The 20,954-nt window shown below is 39.1% G+C and overlaps 1 protein-coding gene across 1 annotated transcript in view; it reads right to left on the minus strand.

Annotated features, from left to right (window-relative positions):
* Nucleotides 1-20,954, minus strand: part of mmd (disintegrin and metalloproteinase domain-containing protein mind-meld) — a 608,670-nt gene that overhangs the window by 475,414 nt on the left and 112,302 nt on the right. Inside the window, exon 4 of the mRNA XM_083121407.1 lies at nucleotides 19,230-19,289. Within this exon, the coding sequence (XP_082977533.1) occupies nucleotides 19,230-19,289 (60 nt within the window). The remainder of the gene's footprint in view (nucleotides 1-19,229; nucleotides 19,290-20,954) is intronic.

Raw genomic sequence — 20,954 nt, forward strand, 5'->3', positions numbered from 1 at the left:
TAGTTATTTTTGAAGTAATTACAAAGTTGAGAGTTTAGGTTACATCCTGAATATTTATTTTCTCGATAACAATAAATTTATCAAACACACACACACACACACACACACAGACAGAGACAGAGGAAGATAGACAATAATCCTTTAAATGCAATTGTACGGTTCAAGTGATACAAACATGGCCAATGTGAACTGCCTGTACGGTTGTGGAGAAATTGACAAAGCTAGCTATTAATAACTAGGGCTTGGAAGTTGAAGACCTATAAATTACCAAAAAAAAAAAACTATAAAAAAACCTAAAAATATCAAAAAAGTACCTGAAAACGGGAAAAAGGACGTATAAATGTGATACACATTAATTAATAACTTCAGTTCTAATTACTTATTTACTGAATATGCACGCACCTCCTTATCTGACTTGAGATCTTTTCAGGCGCGTGCTGTATGGTTGTATACACCGTGCTGAAAGCTTCAAAACAAGATAAAGTTGCCACTTACACCTTCTAGACAAGTTACGGTTAAAGGACCTTGTACCGTACCTGCTTCAGTCGTCCAAAAATGTTTTTCTCTCGTTTCGTATTTATTTATTTATTTTTATTATTTCTTTACTACAGGAAGGATGTTTAAGAGTGATGAACTGACGATGATTCGAATTGAGAATGGTCAGTAAAAACCTAGTCGAAAGGAGGTGAAGTTGCAAAGAAAGTAGTTAAGACCTAAAAATAGGCTAATAAAGGACCAATAAGCCAAAAAACGCCGAAAAAGGCAAAATAGGAGAAATAAATCCCACCCTTTTCTGGCCTACAATGACCCAAAATGAACATATATTATGTTGGGCCTCGTCTTTGGACACTAGGAAGAAAAAGGATTTTCCCTCAACTTCCGAACCCTATTAATAACAGTGGCTTCATTGTTACTGTGGATGGAGTACACGTTACTACAGGATCATCTCACAGCTTAAGTAGGTAAAACATAAAAACATCATGATGTGAGTGAACTATTGAAAAACATACAAATGGTTCAATTACATTTCAACTTTGCCTATGTAAAATTTTAAAAAGGCACGTGGTATGCTAAAGAGCACATGAAATGGCCGATATGTTGGATCAGCGGAGCTCAAGCAATGCGTATTCAGCTGAGACATGAGATTTTGTTTCTCCTCCCCCCTGCTCTCCAAAAAATCCTTTTAGAAAACTTAATACTCGTCAGCGAAGGGATCTTTGAGTGATTTTCTTTCCTCAAAAAGTTCCACCACTTTTCTTCGAGCCTACGACCCCCTAACCACTCCTTCCTTTCTGTAATTAAATAAACTGACATCACTATGCCTTTTATGCAGTCAAGATGCTGACACGTCAAATTCAAGGAGAGCCCGCAAAAGAGGCGATACACGTTCATCCACTCAGCGAATTTATAAATAATTCAGCAACGTTTACATCTTCTTTTTCCCATTACCTCCCACCCCGTCCGACATTTAATATTTAAATGTCGGTGGGTTACAGTTGGCAAATAAAGAACCTCATGGCGAACTAATAAAAAAAACTGGCTAGGAAGGGACAAGTAAAAGCAAAGGGAAGAAAAATGTTGACATTGAGTTCCCGTTCGTGAAAACAAATTTGAAAAGTGCACTAGCAAATGTTTTGGCGGTGCATGTGATTTTTGTTGCCATTATCAGGCTAGCTCTTGGCTTGCTAGGGCAGAGAAAATGTTTTCCTTCTTAAATTCTCTATTTTATGAAAATTATGTTAAATTGTACAAAATTTACTACCAGGGTACAGGGTGTTCAAAAAGTACGTCCAATACTTCATTTTACATGAAAGAACGAAACGATTTGACCAACAATGATCTGTCCTTTTCCTCGATACATTTAGCTGTACAACTATACAATGGCTGCCAAAACAATCCACCGTTTCTCATTGTTGTTAACACATTCCTCCATATTCAGTCTCTAACAATGGATCAAAGTTTCTAACAAAGGCCTTTGTATTGTAATTACTTTCCTTAAATTCTTCAACAATGGACTGTTCCAGAGTCTCATTGTTAAGCGGTTTCCTGGCAAACTTCTTGCCTTTACTCTTATATGAAAGTTCACGGTGGTAAGGTCTTGAGAATCTCAATTTTACCACAGTATAAAAACAGCCATTTCCTTTATTTGATATTTCTGTAAGAATTAATTAACTACAAGACAATATGCATAGAACTTATGTAGTATAAATGCAGTTTGGATATAACAGGTGATGTACAAAAATTGAATATAACGGATTAAGAACAAAATATTGGATATTGTTCCAAAAGTCTGTGGAGCAACGCCGCGAAAAACAGTGTAGAATGGGAGGAAGCAAGTGCACGGAGCAAAGCTGTGCGCGCTGCTGCAAACGGTTGGTAGCTGCGTTGTTCTTGCCCTGTAATCTCTTTTCTTCCAACGCGTTCATAGGCCAAGCCCTCTTGAATCACCATTCCGCAGAGGACTTGTTTTCGTTTGCTTGCTCCATTCCTGGGACGGAGTATACATAGGTAGTCATTCAAGTGTGAAAGAACATTGAACATAATTGTACACAGTGTAAAGTGTTTGCAATATGACATAATGCTGCTCATAGCGTTATAATAAAAGTAAGACATGTACCGAAACTACGTAGTGGTAACGTCGTCGCCTTGAAATCAAGGTGTCCCAGGTTCGATACCCGGTAGAGGCAGATAGTACAGTGGTTCAGATCCCACTTCAAACTGTAGGTCCAGTCCCGATTAGCCTTTCTGTGCTTAAAGTGGACTTAAAACAACAATTCATAAGCGATTAAATAATCCAGAGTTGTGGTAAGGCATTGACTATGAAAATATTGTACATCCTACGCTGATGTTACCTTCTATCTAAGATTATAGAGTTTGCAGTGCGGTTGCAGCATCCATGCGTGTACTGACGTTGAAACGTACCACATTTTACTTCCTACTTCTAAAATATTTGCCAGCCACAAAGATTCGCCCTGTGCTGCCTGTTGAGAAAGAAAACACTGAGCAAAATGATGTTCGAACCAGAAAAAATGCCGTGGATAAGAAATAACTGGAGCATCTAGGAGAGGAGAAAGAGTAAGCTGGTGGAGAGATGAAGGGGGGAAACGGGGGGAGGGGAGAAGCGGTTAAGGTTGAGAGAAGTTGCCATTGATATGGAATACTAATTTAAAGTCGGAAGACTTGTCTCTTGACTTCACCCCCCCTTTTTCTCCCCCCACCAACGAACGCTGATGGAAATGCAAAACGAGAAATTATCGAGATTGAGAATTGCAGCCCTATTTTAAGTTATCGATCCTCCCGCCAGGGGACTCCACAGAGCTGGGGAATTATTATCGGATTCGACGTTAGAGGTCGAGTTTCTTCCTTCCACCCCCCACCCCTTTCTCTTTCTTTGCCCGCCATGGCTTCGAAGAAAGAACATGAAAAAAAGATAAATTTGAAGCGAAAAAGTAAGAAAGAGAAATTTCCGCTGATTCTTTTCCTTTTAAGGCGTACACATGCACATATAAATATGCTTCTGGGTTCAGTAGACTTGAGACTGAAGTTCAACCTGTGATCATTCGTGTGCAAACAAACCTGCGCGTTCTCTTCTTTTCTTTTGTTACTGTTCCCCTTTATCTGTGTAGGGGAAAGAAGTGCCATGTTGCTCCAAAGATCAGAGAAGATGTTTTCTCTTCCATAGTCGATCGGCGTTCCTTTTCCTTACGTCTTAGCCTGACACTCGTTCTTGTGACATTCCTTTCCCATCCTTAATTCTCATTTTTTTTCAGTTTTCGATACGGTATTCATTGCAGTAGAATTGAAAGAAAAATCGTAGCTTTCCAGGTGCATTTTTCTGAAAGCAAAACACACACACACACACACACACACACACACCTCATTTGTAGTAGTTTTGGATATGGTATGCTCAACTTCTAGGGCGCCAAATTTTGCAATCGACTTCATATCTCAGACAAAATAGACATTTGATTAAAAAATTGATAGCAAGCACTTTTAAAAATTAATGAAAATAACTAAGTATTGATTTGATTTGATCTTTGTTATTTAGCGTTGCTTTCCGCTACTTTTGGATAATCGAGACGATGAGGATGAGTGATGATATGATATAATTGATGAAGGGACACTCATAAAGAATATTCATGGTTAGACCGAGATTCGAACTCGGGACCCCTGGCGTCGTAGCGCGCTCTGCTAAATAATAATTGAAAATACGCATATATTATTCAACTTTACAAGAAACAAGAACTCTTGATATCACAATAGTAGGATATAGGTTAAGTATTTTAAAAATTATATTACTTTCGTGTTCAATAAATTACAAACAAGAGTCTCTGTTTTCATTCTTCGACTTCACAATCTAACATTATCTTTTTTTGGCATACAGTTTCATACATTATTATATTCTTTCAAATTATAAGGGCCTTCCCGATGGCGTAGCGGTAACATTGTCGCCTTGTAATCATGAGGTCTAGGGTTCGATGCCAGGTGAAGGCATCTTACTTTAAACTGTAGGTCCAGCCCTCATTAGGCTATCTGTGCATAAAGTGGACTTAAAACAACAAATCATTCTATCTTTATTCATATTATGTCAATAGTAATAATTGGGAACATATTGAAAAGAAATATTTAGTAATTATATTTGCAATAATGCAATGTATTAATTATTTAAATTCAAATATGGAGATTTCAGTTTTATTATCATTTTTCATTTTTACATAGACTGAATGTTGGTTTCATAAATATATCACGTTCACACAGATTTTAATTCAATACTTGTTTAGTCTATGACTTCACTTCTATCGTTGGAAATGAAATTGCCTTGTGCTTCTGAACCAACGAAATATCCTTTTATACATCTACTGTGCTTCAAATCTTGATGACGTTTTAGGTACTCTTATGTAATAAATACCTCTATTAGTTTGGGTTCTATTAGATTCTCATGCGTGACAAGTCTAAATTCCATCTCAAGAGTATCAATATCAAAAGAACTGACTGACTTACTGAATTTTCTTGTCTGGTTCAATTGGAGTGCCGTTTCCTTGACTCCTATTTAAGTGTTAGCCCCTTCTATTGGCGTTTATGTTGTCTTGGTTTCTTTTCCTCTGCTACCGTCGCTAGAGGTTTTGGTCTTCTATTTGTTAGGGTTCATTGTGGTCGAGGGGTACGATGCGTGAGCTTAAAGATGCCTGCTGTTCCAATTTCGTTGACTGCGGAGTTGTTGTGTCGTCTAAGGCTGTCCGAAAATTTGGCTGTTTCTCGTCTTATGACCTCTTCTATTGGATCCATCTCCAGGTCTTCCTGTATTTGTATTTGTTGTATATCTGTCGTGTCCGCTGATTATCCTTGCTCTTTGGTTTGGATGATTTAGTTTCTCTATTGTCGTCCTGGTTGCTTGATGCCACGCTGGTATGGCATACAGTATGGCTGGTCTTATCATTGTTTTGTAGATTGATATCCTCGTTGCTAGTGTCAGCTGGTGGTCTCTGTATACTGCGTATAGTCGCACTATACGTTGGTTTCCTTTGAGTTGCATTTCCGTTACATGGGCCTTCAATGTCAGCCACACGTTGAGTGTAAGTCCTAGGTATTTAGCTGTGGATGCGTGAGGTATTTGCTATCCAAATAATTCCAGTGTCTTCTGTTCTTGTCTTCTGCGTGCAAAGATTACAGAAGTGCTCTTGGTGGCATTGGTTTTGATGCGCCATCTGGTCGACTATGTCTGGAAATCTTGGAGTTTCCTATCGAGTGTTTTGTAGCATCCTTTTAGTAGTCTGCGGGATGCAAGGTACGCTGTATCATCGCCGAAGAGCGCTGGGTATCGTGGTGCTATCGGTATGTATTAGAATTTTTGAAATCAAAAGAACAAAACTAGAACACAATATTTCTGATTGAATCCTGCTTAGCACCTTAGCTTCAATTCCATTCTTTTCTCCAATTCTCACTCCTTTACTGTTCTCGAGTTTCTGACATTTCATAGCGTGTTGTATTTCTAAGTTATCTAAGCTACCACATCGCTCCTCTACTCTAAACATCAACGAATTTCTTTACTTTTCTTTCATCTTCTTTGGCGCCATATATGATCATAATTAGTAACTATTTTATTTATTGTGTTAGCCCGTAAGACACACAGAAATAGTGCTGGCTATACGCATTATACGCTGTACTGGCATCATTTTCATGGAAAGAATAATAACTAATAACATGATGCAACGCAGAACAAATTCTACCTTTTTTAGAAATGTTTCCTGCACGAAAGATGATGTTGGTTTTATGTTTTCAACTTTAGAGTTCGAATCTGGAATATGACTTGTTGCATCATCCGGATTTTTCGTAAACATTGAAATTCTAAAACACGACGTACGCCATGCAAAGTGTTGTTAGAACTAAGTCTTCCAGCTAAAATACTGGGACTGGGAAGAATTTTTGTCATTGAAAGTTGTAAAATTTAATGTATAATTGTTCGTGTCAAGGAAAAAAATATAGCGTACTAATCGATCAAATAATAATAGTAGTAATTACTTTGTTCGGTTGGCTAGGTTGAGCCGTAGGCTGCTCTAGCACCTAAAACAATATGGACGATACAACACAAGCTTCCATATAAGATTATACTGGCTGAGAGTCCGGACGCCAGAACCTCGATAGTCAGCAAATTGCAGTCCAGGGTGACATTAAGGGCCAATCCTTACACCCCGGATATGAATATAGCACAATAATTTTGCATTGGTTCTTATGAACTTTGCATCAATATCGGAAATTGACTTGTGAAAAGTATCGGAATAGTTTCCTTGCAGGCCAAAGTTCTCAACTCATGTTACACTCCCCACCCGCCATATGAATGTGCATGTGTGTGTAGCATAGAATTGACAGCTCTGACCTGCACAAAAATATTGTGAACAACTATAGAGGGTGGAAACATTGTTGAAATGAACCTTAGAAAGATGCCAAGGGTATTGCAGAATGGACTGATCTTGTCCAGGATAGGCCAAGACCTGGTCTTACTTTGGGTTTAGGAATTATAGTTTGTATATTGCTTTGTCTATGTAATAGCAGAAGAGTAACTTTAACATTAACCTTACTTGGAAAGTAACTTGACACTGAGTATCTAGATCCAGGCATAACTACGATTTATTACAGCAATTGGTGAGCATTTTTAACCGTCATTTCTCATGGTAATTCCTTAATTTTTTTTCTCATTCCCTGTCATGACTTTCATTTATTATATCGAGTGTACACAAAGTCTCTGATATATTTTAATTATTAAACAATCAGAAACTAATGTTGATACAAATAAACTGGTGGCAATGAATGAAAGATAAACTCAAAAAGTCTTATGTCCTGTACACTCCTGTTCAGATAAAGTAGCACATTCTTCAACTGTTCAGCCCTATAAAGTGTGCCACTTTATGAGAACACGAGAGTACCAGTGTACTTCTATATGTGCTGCTTGTGTCGCAGGGAGAATGTCAAGACGATAATCGATTTCTTCGCACGTTCGGGTCAGCATGCCAAAATCCATGGTGGCTATTGCGTTATCCATTCTGGCTTTCAGTTCATCAATATTCATCACTTTTGTCTTATAAACAGTACCTGTCACATATTACAAACTCCGTCCTTTTAAACTTTTCTTCCACAGAAACTGAACATTGTATGCAGAGAGCCATAATCTTTTCCGTAGATTCTTGTAAACTGTCGAAACAGACATATCTAAATCACTTGTCCTGTTCTGACGGATTTCCTAGGACTGCGTACGAATGCTTGTCGGACGCGTTCAGCATCTTCATTGCTTGTGTTGGGTTGTCCTGAACGCTTCTTATCAAAGACACTCCACGTTTCTAAAAACCTGTTTCTCCAGTGTATTATACTGTTTCTAGAAGGAGAATATTTCTGGTAATGTGTTCTGAATCTTCTCTGCGTTTTTGTCACCGATTTTTTTTCCAAACAAGCACACAGTTTGAGCTTCCTGCTTTCTCCTGTGAAGTTGCCATTTTCTTCAATTTTTGTAAAATTTCCCTGGTAGCGTCGTCTATTGACTCACTTGTAATCTAGAAGGAAACTTTTTCTATCGATTAATACCAATACTTCTCTTGTGCCTACATTTAGGCTGATATTATTCAACACTGAAATGTATCAGACACTTTGTGTAGACCCTGTATATATATTCACACACCTCTTTTCCTTCTCCTGTTTTTTGAACATTCCCATTCACCCTCTCATACTTCCGGTATTGCATGTATTCAAACAAGTATTGCAGTAATTGTTCCGAAAGTAACAAATCTAGAATGCCCTGTGAGTTCTCTTTTTCACCGAATTTTAAAATTACTTTCAGTTCTACAACAGCATTTTGATTCCAGTGTTTGTATTTTATATTTCCATGAGCATTTTTTACTGGTGTCCGAGCGTTAAAGTTTGTAGACTCACGGGATCGTCATCCAAGGTTCTGGGTTCAAGAGTTCCGACAAGATCGAGGGTGTTCCTGTGCATGTGTCTCTTTATCAATTGTATCTAATTATTATTCATACTCTTCTTCATGATTAGCTAAATATAGGGTGGCGCATATTGTATGTACCAATAGAAGTTGGCAACCCTGTCGGAACGCAGATGCGCATGCGCAGAAGTTCCATTAGGCAGCTGCAAGTCTCGCAATTAGTCTGCCATGGAACGTTGGCCGGTTCAGACACGAATCGTCGCAGTAGAGGCGTTCATCCGATCGGGTCCCATTCAGGAGACACAGCAGGTCTCCATTGTATCTCTATCGTGTGACCCATCGTATCATGTTGTGACGCTCTGCCACTGGTTGATGGCGACCCTCATTGTGCCTTCGTTGCAGTGTCTCCTGCGTCTCCTGAATGGAACCCGTTCGGATGAACGCCTCTACTGCGACGATTCGTGTCTGAACCGGCCAAAGTTCCATGGCAGACTAATTGCGAGACTTGCAGCTGCCTAAGCATGGGAAACTTCTGCGCATGCGCACCGTTGCGACAGGTTATCAACTCCTATTGGTAGATACAATATGCGCCAGCCTGTAGAAAGAAAAGCGACTTAAAATAAGAAAAATACAAAATATACAACAATAACATACAATAATGGCATTATCCGCAAGATGTAACCCAACAAATAATAAGAATTTTATTTAATTAACATCAGGCAGCCTCGAAGCTAGATATTTTAGCGCCCTAGGCAGGAATGTGGTTAGGCGCCCTTCATCCCTCCCCATGCGCTACCAAGCATTATGGCGTTCTTCGATATTTTCTTCTTATGCCATGGTTTCTGATATTAACATCCTTCAAATTTTGAAGCAAGGAAACTGAGAAAACCTTATATAAAATAATGGAGATTATGTTAAAGATTCGAAGTTTGAGTTTCTGATTTTTTTAAAAAATAGCATATTTAAGAATATTTCAGTTATGCCTCAGTGTCAGAACACCTTTAAAAACATACTATTACTAATACATTATACAGGGTGGCCCAAAAAGGTAACCGAACACATAATACAACGGTTCTACGTTTCAGTTACCTTTCTTGGGACCACTCTGTATTTGTGCCAAGTATTTATTTCTCCGTCGCTTATTCTGACTTCGTTGTCTTAAAAAAATAAATTAAAAACTTTGAATGACATCCTCTTTTGTGAGGCGCCCTAGGCTTCAGCAGACCCGCTAGCGTAACCCTCCCTACGGGCCTAACGTCAGGAAACACAATAAAAAAATCCGTTTGTGTTTATTTGCACTGCTCAAAAGTTTGGAGTCTGATATTTACAGTCGACGAAGCACATAGAGTTGTACGATTTTCTTGTGGATAAAATTTCCTTACGTTCCACCTGAGGTTGACGTTATAACGAGCAAATTTTAACTTGCACACGACGTCCTCTTTCCCTCTTTCTCTCCCGCCTAAAGACGGCAGGCGTAAAAGATTTCTAGTTTTAAACAAAAAAAACTTTAATGAGGACGGAAGGAGGCTTTAGGGCACATTCTTGGGTTTAATTACGAGCTCATCTCATTTTAGCGTTGGCACAAGTTTTACCGTGGAATATTGCAAACGATTGGTAAAGTGTTTTGCTGTTTCTCTCCTAGATGTCGATAGTGTTAATTGCACTAAACGTGCAGTTTAATTTTAAGCAGACGTTACGTTTTTGGTTCTGCTCATATACGTTTATGGTGGGTTGGATTATTACATAATATGAAAAGTTTTAGTTAAAACAAGACCACAGATACCAGCGCTGGCTCGCTAATAACATACTTTCTTATATTTAATATTTTCTTATTTTTATAAAAGTTAGCCAAAAGAGCTGGTTAAAAGGAAAACAAAGCTTTTTATTTTTTTTGGTAAATGTACGATATCGCCCGAACGGATTTCTTCAAATTTACAGGAGAGACTACTTACTGAAATCAGTTTCTGTAGCATTGTCGAAGTTCTTCGAGGTATTTTCTTTCTCGGAAACTGAAAACTTCACCATAGAATGCTGCAGAACAAGAAATAATGACTTTTTATGTAAGAAACTTTCATTTTCTGACATTATGCCGTTGTTTCCATTATGTACCTGCAGATGGCGCGAGCGTCGAAAGTCACGCGGTCTCGCCAGTGTTTCCAAACGTGCCTTTTTCTTACGAGAATTTTTAGCTATGCTTACCTAACCCAACTCAGCCTAACCTAACCTTGCCGGAAATGGTCCGTGGGGCTATCGTGAATGGTTTTCGGGGCTATCCGTCAATGGTTTTTGGGGCTGTCGTGAATGTTTTTTTGGGGCTATCCGTCAATGGTTTGTGATGACAAAGGAATACAAATAATGACTCGTAATATGAACAGTTGACACTATTTTATGAAAAAAAGGCATAACTTCACCTTAAAGGTAAGTATCAATGCTAAAATTAACGAAATAAATGAGTGAGAGGTGTTCGGGCGATATCGCATATTTACCATTTTTTTATTTCATCATACGTGTTTGGATAAAAATACTAGTAATGTAATCATATTTGTCCAAAAATATGTCACACAGCTCTATAAACTTTACAAACTTATTTTTACGTACAGAAGCTTACCAGTAATAAGACATTCAGTTCCACGCAGGCAATGTACTACAATTCAAAACCAAATATGAACGACTTTTGAACCATTCTTCGTCCATTTCGCCCTGGGACACGTCATTTGAAATTTTAATATTTTAACGCCACATTAATGTCCCTTTAGGCCACTGAAGGAGTAAGATAAAATTAGGGGGAGACAGAGGGACGAGTGGCTGGAATATTTTCAATGGACCAGTGTTATTTGGTAAATACTACACAAAAATTTATATTCGCGCCAAAAGAACACTCATTTATATCAGTTTTCTTGTTTACTTGAGACGCCACTGATTATAGCTAATCGCGACGATACGAATTAGATGAAATTGATGAAGATGCACTCACAAAGATACGCCCAGGTCGGGACTTGAATCAGTAACATTTGATGACAAGAGCATCGACCTCTCTACCACTGAGGTGACCCTTGGCCATGTTCGGTTTTTCTATTTATGTTATTTAGCGTCGCATTTCTGTCACTTTTGGCTAATCGCGACGATGAAGATGAGGGATGATGAAATTGATGACGGGGTACTCAAAAAGAACACTCATGCTGGGATTCGAACCCGGGACCCCTTGCGTCTAAGCGCGCTGCACTAACCACTCCGCCCCGGAGGTCGGCAGACATGTTCGTACCAGCCCAACGAGTATTCCATCAAGTCAAATGTGCCGACCTAACAGTTCTATTGTTAAATTTGTATTGCCTATTGTAGCATTAGAAACATATGTCTGTTTGCGTTTATTTTTGCCTTTTCTCGAAGCACTGTTTTTCAGTAACGACAAACAGAAACTGTTTATCAACGTTTCTACAGAGTGATTGAACACGAAAGTTTCGGTGTATACTTTATATACATGATTGTGTCTACGAATTAATATCTCCTTATTGTTCATATTTGCTCCTCATTTTCTACTGAATGGTTTATTTAACTGCGAGCATTGTTGTATTCCTGATGAAGGGAAGCAAAGTTTTCAAATGCATTGAATCCCGTCTCTCTGGCGTCAACAAATGAGAATCGATGAAGTTGTCGCATCTCACAGAGACTGTTTCCTCAAGTGGACAGAGCAATTAGTAAAATGGTTGAGGATGCTAACAGACATGTTTCTTTTTAGTTACCGTAGTCGTCGAGAGGAGAGGGAGGGGTGGGGGAACACAAAACCTTAATTGAAATTGCTGAGGCGTCGTCATAACAACAGAGTATCGACTACGCATTGTTTCTAGTTTGTACCACTGCGATGGTGTGTGTAGGTGGAGAAACCTCCTCCTCCTCTTCCTTCTTCTTCTTCATCCTCTTCTTCTCCTTCCCCTTCTCGTCCCTCCAAAGCTTCCTAGTTTGTGCTTCTTTCAACGAGATTACAAGGTCCTATGGTGAATCGACGACGAATTGGTTCCTCTTTCGACAACGTAACTTTTTGTGAGCAGTTTCTTGCTAACTTTCTGAAAATAATTGTTTCACAGGATTCGTTAATTGCTTTCTATGTTCTTTTTTGTTAAGCTCTGCCGGAAGGGGCTTTGTCTGTTAGTTTCTTGTGCTAATTCCTGCTGCCTGATAAGATTATAAGTGTGAGTGTGTGTCCACTTTCATTATTGTCGTCACTGAATACCCGTGCTTATTTCTGCTGACAATTTTCTATGGTTTATCAATCGCAACTTGACACGTACCAATTTTTTAAAAGGCACACAATGACTTCACGCGTCGTATTATTTTACTATTAATATTAACTTAATAATACTCAGCGGTGAACAATGAGACTCGGTGAAGTACACAGACTCCTCTCAGGTACAGGGATAGTGTTGGGCAAAGACAATATTCACAGCACAGAGAAATAAAACCACATTACTGTCGTATGTATAAACTGAAAAGTTTTATTCTTTATTTATTGCAATTATAATGCAACTATACTTGAAACGAAGGCGAGGATTTCGCTTTGTTGATGAATTGACTCAATTAAAACGCATAAAACTCAATGCGTGGCTATCGGCAAGCCTATGATCACATAGACCTAGCTTGCGCCCCGAACTACCACACCAAGAGATATGCAATGATAACCGAGCCAATAATTGCTCTTTAGCCTTTTATTTCCAAATTAATCTTTAGGCTAACTTTATTATTTGACGTAGAATGGTTGCAGTATTGTGCATATCATCAATGCATGGCCATCGGCGTACCTATGTTCACATAGACCTAGCTTGCGCCCCGAACTACCATACCAAGATGTATGCACAACACCGAGGAGTTCTTTTTAGTTTTAAAAGCTTCGACGATCCGTGGCGAAAGTGTGATATTTCTTACGCGATATCCTCGCTTTTATACTGTTTCGAGAACACAGATTCAAGTACAGATGAATCACTCACTATTTAAAAAAGGTTACTATCAACAAAACTGACATCTATACATCTTTAGAAATACAAATTCGTATAGAGCACTCTTGCAAACAAAGATACATTAAACTACTCATAACACAGCATAAAATACAACAAACATTAAACAAAATATATATATTACTAATAAGGAGCAATATTACATAGTATAACAAGGAAATTACGCATTCTTTCACAAAATAAAATATTAGTGACATATTTTCTACTTGTGACGTCACATAAAATATGGATCATATCAAACTTAACGGAAACCATATACTGTCACTCAGATACAGTTTCAGCGCACCCAAAATTTAGAATGAGAATATATCAAACAATAATAATAATAATAGTTTATTTTTCTTGTGTGCGAGAAAAATTTTCATAAAAAAGTCAGATGATTGCATTACTACTACGTAGTAGTTCTTTTTTGTCCAAGCACGTACGTATTCATCCAAACTCTTGGATAAATATGTTATGGTACGCAGACGTATAATAATAATTATAAGACGAAACATTTCAATAATAAGTTACTATAGCTATTTTCAGTTCTTACGGCGGGCGCTCTAGAAGCTGACAGGGGAAGTGGGGAGCGGGGAAGAGACCAATCCAGCACGATAAGAAACGTAGCGGCCAGTAGAAGGAGTTTCACGTAGTACTTTTTCCGGCCGCGTCGTGTCTCTCGGCGCCACTGCTGTTGTCTGGTTGGTCTCTTGCGTAATCTCCGGGCCCCACTTCCCCTGCCAGCTTCTAGAGCGCCCGCCGTAAGAACTGAAAAGAGCTATAGTGGCATCATAGATTTCTGATTGCAGAAACCATGATGAACATAATTTGTGTTATAGTAATGTAATATAGTAGGCTACGACGTAATTTTAAAATATGTACGTACCCAACAATTACTTTCAAGAATACCACAGCGATAATTACTATTATAGGTCTTTTCTACTCTTACGGCGGGCGCTCTATATGCTGGCAAGGGAAGTGGGGAGCGCGGAATACGCAGCAGACCAACCAGACAACAGCGGTGGCGCCGAAAGTTACCACGTCGAGTGGAGGAACTACTACGTGAACCTTGTTCTACAGGCACCAGCGTTTCTTATCGCGCTGGATTGGTTGCTTCCCCACTTCCCTTGCCAGCATATAGAGCGCCCGCCGTAAGACTGGAAAAGAGCTATGGTAAATACAATTCCCTTTCAGCTGCCACAAACAGTTCAACCAGTTCAAAAATATACTCAAACATTTGTCTTCCAAGAAGGCATCAAAATCAGAAGGAAACCAATGTTTTCAGTCTAATCCATTTTTTCAGTTCCTTAATTCAATCCATGTCATTCAGAGATAATACTCAAATTAATATAATCATTCTTATTTTAGATTTTCTGACACAATAATTACATATGTAATACAAATTTGCAAAACGAATAGGGATTTTATAGGCACTAAGCTCACATTTTCCTACGGTATTTCTTGCATTTGTCACTTTATATTTTGTGTTTTACTCACTGCACATTTGTGATACGTTCCGATACCGTATCTTTGCTTTTACTGTAATGGTTCAACCTGCTAACCTTCACATATTTTTATCACAGAGTGATATTTCCCTCTTTCTAATTTTTAGTATTGTTGCTGGTTCCTATCTAGCTGAATACCCAGGCTTCTTCCAACGGCTTATTTGTTTCTTAATGTGTGTTCCTACCTGCAACTATTGATTTAGTCTATTCTGTTCCTCCTACTGGTTTTCTCCATTCTGTCACTTAAAGTAAAAGCATCGTCTTACTGATTTTTACCGGTTTCTCTCGTTGAATGCTACTAACATTTCATACTTTTTGTTACTAAATATTCTATCTTCATCCTGCTAACATTTACTATTTGTATTGCTGCATATTCTTGCTCCTCATATTTTTTTAGTTTTCCATCAAATGTTACCACTGCTTCCTACTAATTTTTTTTATGCTTTTGTCCCTAAGTATTCAAGAATATTCTTGAAATTTTTAAGATGTAACTGAACGCTTACTTCAAAACCGTAAATGCACTCTCGTTCTCTCAAACTTTCGCAACACGTACAATTAATATGCTGGGGAAGAAACAATAAGATAAACGAACGACAGAAGTTCACAACAGAGGGGGGGTGGGGAGGGGAGAGAGAAGAAATTTGAAACTAAGTATAAGATTAAAATGTCAACGAATGGAAATTAAGCGATTTCAGGAAGGAATTAAAGCAGACCGTTAAGGCAACCGTTTCTTATTTAGCACGAAGGGGGGGGGGGAGGGGAGGGGTTCTACGCCCCCAAACACACCTAGGATTTTATGTAATTTTGGTATCTTCGCTAAACAAAGCATTAGGCGGATTTCATGCTTTTGTAATTTAAATTGAGCCTTTAATCTTCAAATGAACGAGACCGAAATGGGGGAGGGGGAGAATTTTTCTTTATTTTCTTTGGGAAAAAAATGGAAGTTGATGGGAGTTGTGAAGGGAGGGGGGGAGGCTAAATGAAATGCGTGAACTTTTCAGCGCACGGACTTTGTAATTAAATATAAACCGTGAAGAATTTAATCACGAAGGAAAATTCCATGCAAAAGAAGTGTTGTTTACCGAGAAGGCCAGAGAGAGGGGGGACGACCACAGAACTTTCTAAAGAACTCAGCATGAGTCAAATTGCTTTTCAGTGAGTGCGAGGGCTGGCTGTGTCACCCTCTGAAAAGAGAGTTCACAGAGGGTTTTTCCCCTCACTACTTCTTTCCACGTTCTGAAAAGGACCCCCGCCCCTTTTCCCCTTCGCAATGTTAAGATTCGAAGGTTAAATAACGTCTGACTGACGATGTGGCTTTCGAATGAGGCTCCTCTCAATGTAGGAAGGACCCTGGAATATGCTGAGGAGCGTTAAGTGAAACATAGTTAAGGAAAAAGGACACAGTCTCTTTCGCTGTGACTGGTGTGTTTGATGCTGTAAATAGTTTGCGCAGAATGTGACGCTATGAATAAGGCCACGTTGGCACGTGTATAATCACCCAAGTTTCTGCCGTCTTAGGATCTATTGAGTTAACATTTTAGCAACGCGCTATTACTTTGCTCGTCTTTGTAAAAGGAACATGTCACACAAAAGAACAGAAAGACAACCGAGAAACTAGATGAAATATATCATCCGTGGTTGAGGTCGTCAGAAATATTGTAAGGAGACTTCAAGCCGTTGATATAAAATTGAAAAGAAGAAATAATAATAATAAAATAAATGGTCAACCCATTATTAGTATTATTATATCCTTTGGAAAACTTTTCTACTGTTGGGCCAACGTTGGCAAGTAACTGTCAACAGTGGAGAAACTGCTGGCGTTGCCCGCCTTACAATCCACCTCCCACCAAACCAACTATTTCCCATAGGTGAGCCAACAATAATGGAGTAATTTTGCCAACAATCTCTCAACCAACCACATCCCAACGGTGGGCCAACAGTATGGTAATAACTATCTCCCAATCAACCATTTCTCAACGTTGGGCCAACAATAATGGAATAATTTTGACTACCATCTTCCAATCAACCATTTTCCAAGGGTGCCGACAATCTACCAACGTTGGGCCAACATGAGAAATGAGGGATAATCCAGCACAATTGTTCTTCTTCTATTTTTTAGATTACATACGCTTAAGATACTGAAATGTTAGATGCGTTGTGACGGGTGTTGACCCAGCTTGAAAACACTTGTACCGAACTCCGGTCTTGGAAGCCAGAAAACCGCGAAGATGGGATCTGATGTGTTGACCACACGATACCCAGTGACAAAGCCGCAGGACAAACCATGGCTCTTCAAGGGCTGTTGCGCCGCTAAGTTTAGTTTAATATACCTTGTCGCTGTTGTCACTGTCATGGAAACATCTCGATGTGTAAGAAGAAATGTCTCTCACTGTCTAGGTGGCATTTTACCCTCATTTTATTAGATCTCTGATACTGTTATTCTGTTCGAATACTTCATTTCTGGTTTTGGCTTTAAAAATTGAGCGTTTTGCTTTTGTAAATCGAAACGAACCATGCACATTTTCTAGGAGGGGGTCTATGGCGTCCCTCCCCCCCCCCCCCATCCGCCCCATTCCCGACGCCCATGCTACCGTGCATCTACTCCGAGAAGTGTATTTTCCAAAGCTTTTTGTTACGAGAGGTTTAGAGGGCGCCATCTTGACACCCATCGGCCGATTTAATTTAAATGGTCAATTGCCCAAAGAAACCAGCTGCGATGATAATTTCAGCTTGAAGGTCCTAAATTTACGCCAGTTATCGGGGTAAGAAAATTCATAAGCGCCCCCCTCCCCTCCAACCGGTCTGAAGTCCCTTTTCTCCCAAATCACGCACTAAAAATGAACAAAGAAGTGGAGTTATTTCGAACGTCACGAAAGTGTCCGCACTAACGTATTTTCCCTTTGGAAAATACATTAAAATGGAGCACAATTACTGAATTTCAAATATCAAGGTGCATATGATTGTCATTTATTTTCTTGCAAAGTTCAAAATTGCTGCAATGTTAGAAAAGTTTAAAGAAATACTAAAATATTACCATTTCAAGTAATTTCACCAACGCTAAAGCATTTGATGTCAAAAATTTGGATACGAAACCAACTGTTTTCAAAGGTTGTAACTGAGAACGAATGTAACAAAATTACGGAACGTATTTTAATTGTACTCTTTTCATTGGCTTTATCAATATTTATATCAGTAGTTTCCACGACATTGTTCAGTTACTTACGGAACAGAACAATGGTAAGACATTACGAATACAATCGGAGAAATGCAACCATTTAAACGCGGCTATTGAAACCTTGGTCTACTAAAGGTTCAATAATGTGTCCATTGTGTGTGTGAATAGTTCCATTTGCCGTGTCATGGGTTTCCGGTTCGATTTCTGGTAAGACGCATTTCAGTAGTTCGAATTCCACTTTAAACTGGAGAACCGGTTGCGATCAGCTTATCTCAGCATAAAGTGGACGTACACTCGCCGACCATAATAATGGGACACTTAGATCCTGAAATATTCGCATCCTTGCAAGGCGTTATGTGTGTTGCTTTACTCTACGGCTATAACTTCATTTTAATAGCAAATTTTGAATGGAAAATTCTATCATCTATGTCTTGTAGGGAAGCGAGTATTTCAGGATATAAGTGTTCCATATTTACTGCCGATGACTGTACATGTTGTCAAATCACCGTCTAACTTTAAACTTGTACGATTCTATTGTACCGCATTGCACTGTCACATCCCCAAAGCTGTTCTTGAGCCCTGCGTTGAATTTGGTAATACACGAATTGCTCTTATTCCAGCAATGGAGATGAAGATGCTATCTATCTCTGCCTTTGTATTCATTCCATGAACAAAGGAACTCATGCGGAATTTCCTATGCTCGAGCGCCGCTAAGGGGGGAGGGAGGCAGAGTGGAAGAAATATAGGGAGATGGAGGCTGATTTGTCATTCAGCTCACAAAACAGTTTCATCATAATCAAAAACTCCCAAGTCTCGGTTGCCTTATTAGTGAAATTTTTCTTGTCTTCCTTATCACAACTACTTGAGGTACGTCTCAGTGTTGTTCTTTCCTGGAATCTCCGCGTCTTTCTTTTCAGGCCCTCTCAGTAGCTTCTGTGGTTCTCTGCTCTGTTCCTGTGAAAGATCCGTCTCTCGTCTTCTAAGGCGTAATTGGTTGCTCCGAATGCCTCGGTTTTCAACAGTCGACTGGAAGCATCCAATTAGCAAGTCCCTGCTATTTCCAAGTGGATTCTTACCCCCCCTTTTTCACCCCGTATTAAGCAGGCATGTGTATGAAGAGATTGATCTGTACTTACCCTTGTTCGACCCCTGCCAGGACCAGCGTAGATTCCATCCCCGTATCCTCTTGGTGGTAGCTGAAATGAAGAATTGAAACTTAATCATTATAATTCCTCCAGTAAATTAAGGGTATTTGAAAATAAAATCATAAGAAAAATTAATGTGACCTTAAAAGGGATGAGGTGACAGGTGAGTGGAGAAAGTTATAATTTGTATTCCTGTCCATATAAGACTTAGGTGGGCAGGCCATGTGTCACGAATGGGAGAGGAAAGAAGAGTTTACAAGATTCTTGTTGGGAGTCCTGATGGTAAGAGATCAGGAGGAAAGCCAAGACGAAGATGAAGGGATATCGTTGAGATGGACCTAAAGGATGGAAAACATTGGATTGATCTTGCCCAGGATAGAAACAGATTGAACGCTTGTGTTGCTGTCGGGTTTAAGAAGGCTAGAGAGTTATTCAGTTAGCCAATAAGACAGGAACCATTTTAAACTGAATAGAAACAATAGGTAGACTTGCAACAACAAAAGCAAGACGACATAAGGTTTCAAATTACAAATACACCGTACAATACATTGCAGAATTGTCTGCAAATGTGACACAAAAGTCGAACAGGAGTTGATTATGTATATTTAACGTGAGACCTTAACAGAACATTGATCTCTGGGTTGCTAAGCATAATGTTTACTTGTTACGCGTCTTTGTCCAGGCCGTGTCTGAATCAACACCGTCCTCATCCATCCGAATTCGCGATACAGGTGGAGTTGGAGAAGATTGGTGAATAGTGCACGCTACAATACGCTCTATCACCACTTTCGGCAGCCATATTGCAAATTTCTCTTTGTAAATTTAACTGAGTCTAAAACTAGGAGTTACTTGAACATTTTATCGACAATACTGCATTTAGAAAAATTGTAAAAGAAGAAACCACATGTCACATTTTTAACTTTAGCAATAGCGGCGACAGGGTGCCAAAACTGGTTGTTGAACCTGTAAGTTGTTTCCTTCAAATTGACATTATCTTCTTATTACAGAAAAAGTAGACTTTATGATACAAAACAACAGAAAAGAATACATCACAATTTATTAATATTTAAGGGGAATAACCGAAGTAGGTCAGTTCGACGAATATTAATGGTAGCAGAGTTTAGTGCTAAACGAGGGAACTCATGGACTACAGTGTACATGCATACACAATGCAAAATGCATCATAATGTCTGCAGTTCAGAGCAAATGTTTGAGCGCATCATCGACAAAGATGCAGGAAGGTCATAAAAGCGCATCCACTTGAATAACATGATGCACTTTGACGTTACCTTCACAAATGATATACAAAAATGCATCAAAGTGGCGAAGGTTCAAAATGGCGAAGGTTCAAAAGCATACATTAATGCTTCAATCGATGCATTTCTTGGCAATCAAATAGATTTGATGCGTTTAATTTTGCGTGTGTATGGGATTGCGTCAGGAGCCGCACTGGTCTAGTAGGAGTCGGGCCCCGTGGCGGAGTGGTTAGCACACGCTACGACACCAGGAGTCCTGGGTTCGAATTCCGCTTGGACTTGGATGTTTGTGTTGTCTGTCTTGAAAGAAATGATACAGAGAATTGAGTAATAATGTGATATGAGTGAATGAAGTGTGATGGGGAAAGCTGCCGTTTACGATCTTTCCTTTTTTTTTAAAAAAAAAAGTCGGTAGAGCGTCTGACTTCCACACGGGAGACCCGAGTTCGATTCCTGGGGT

Source organism: Lepisma saccharinum, chromosome 4 (genome assembly GCF_977018435.1).
Source record: "Lepisma saccharinum chromosome 4, izLepSacc3.1, whole genome shotgun sequence".
Classification (NCBI taxonomy): domain Eukaryota; kingdom Metazoa; phylum Arthropoda; class Insecta; order Zygentoma; family Lepismatidae; genus Lepisma; species Lepisma saccharinum.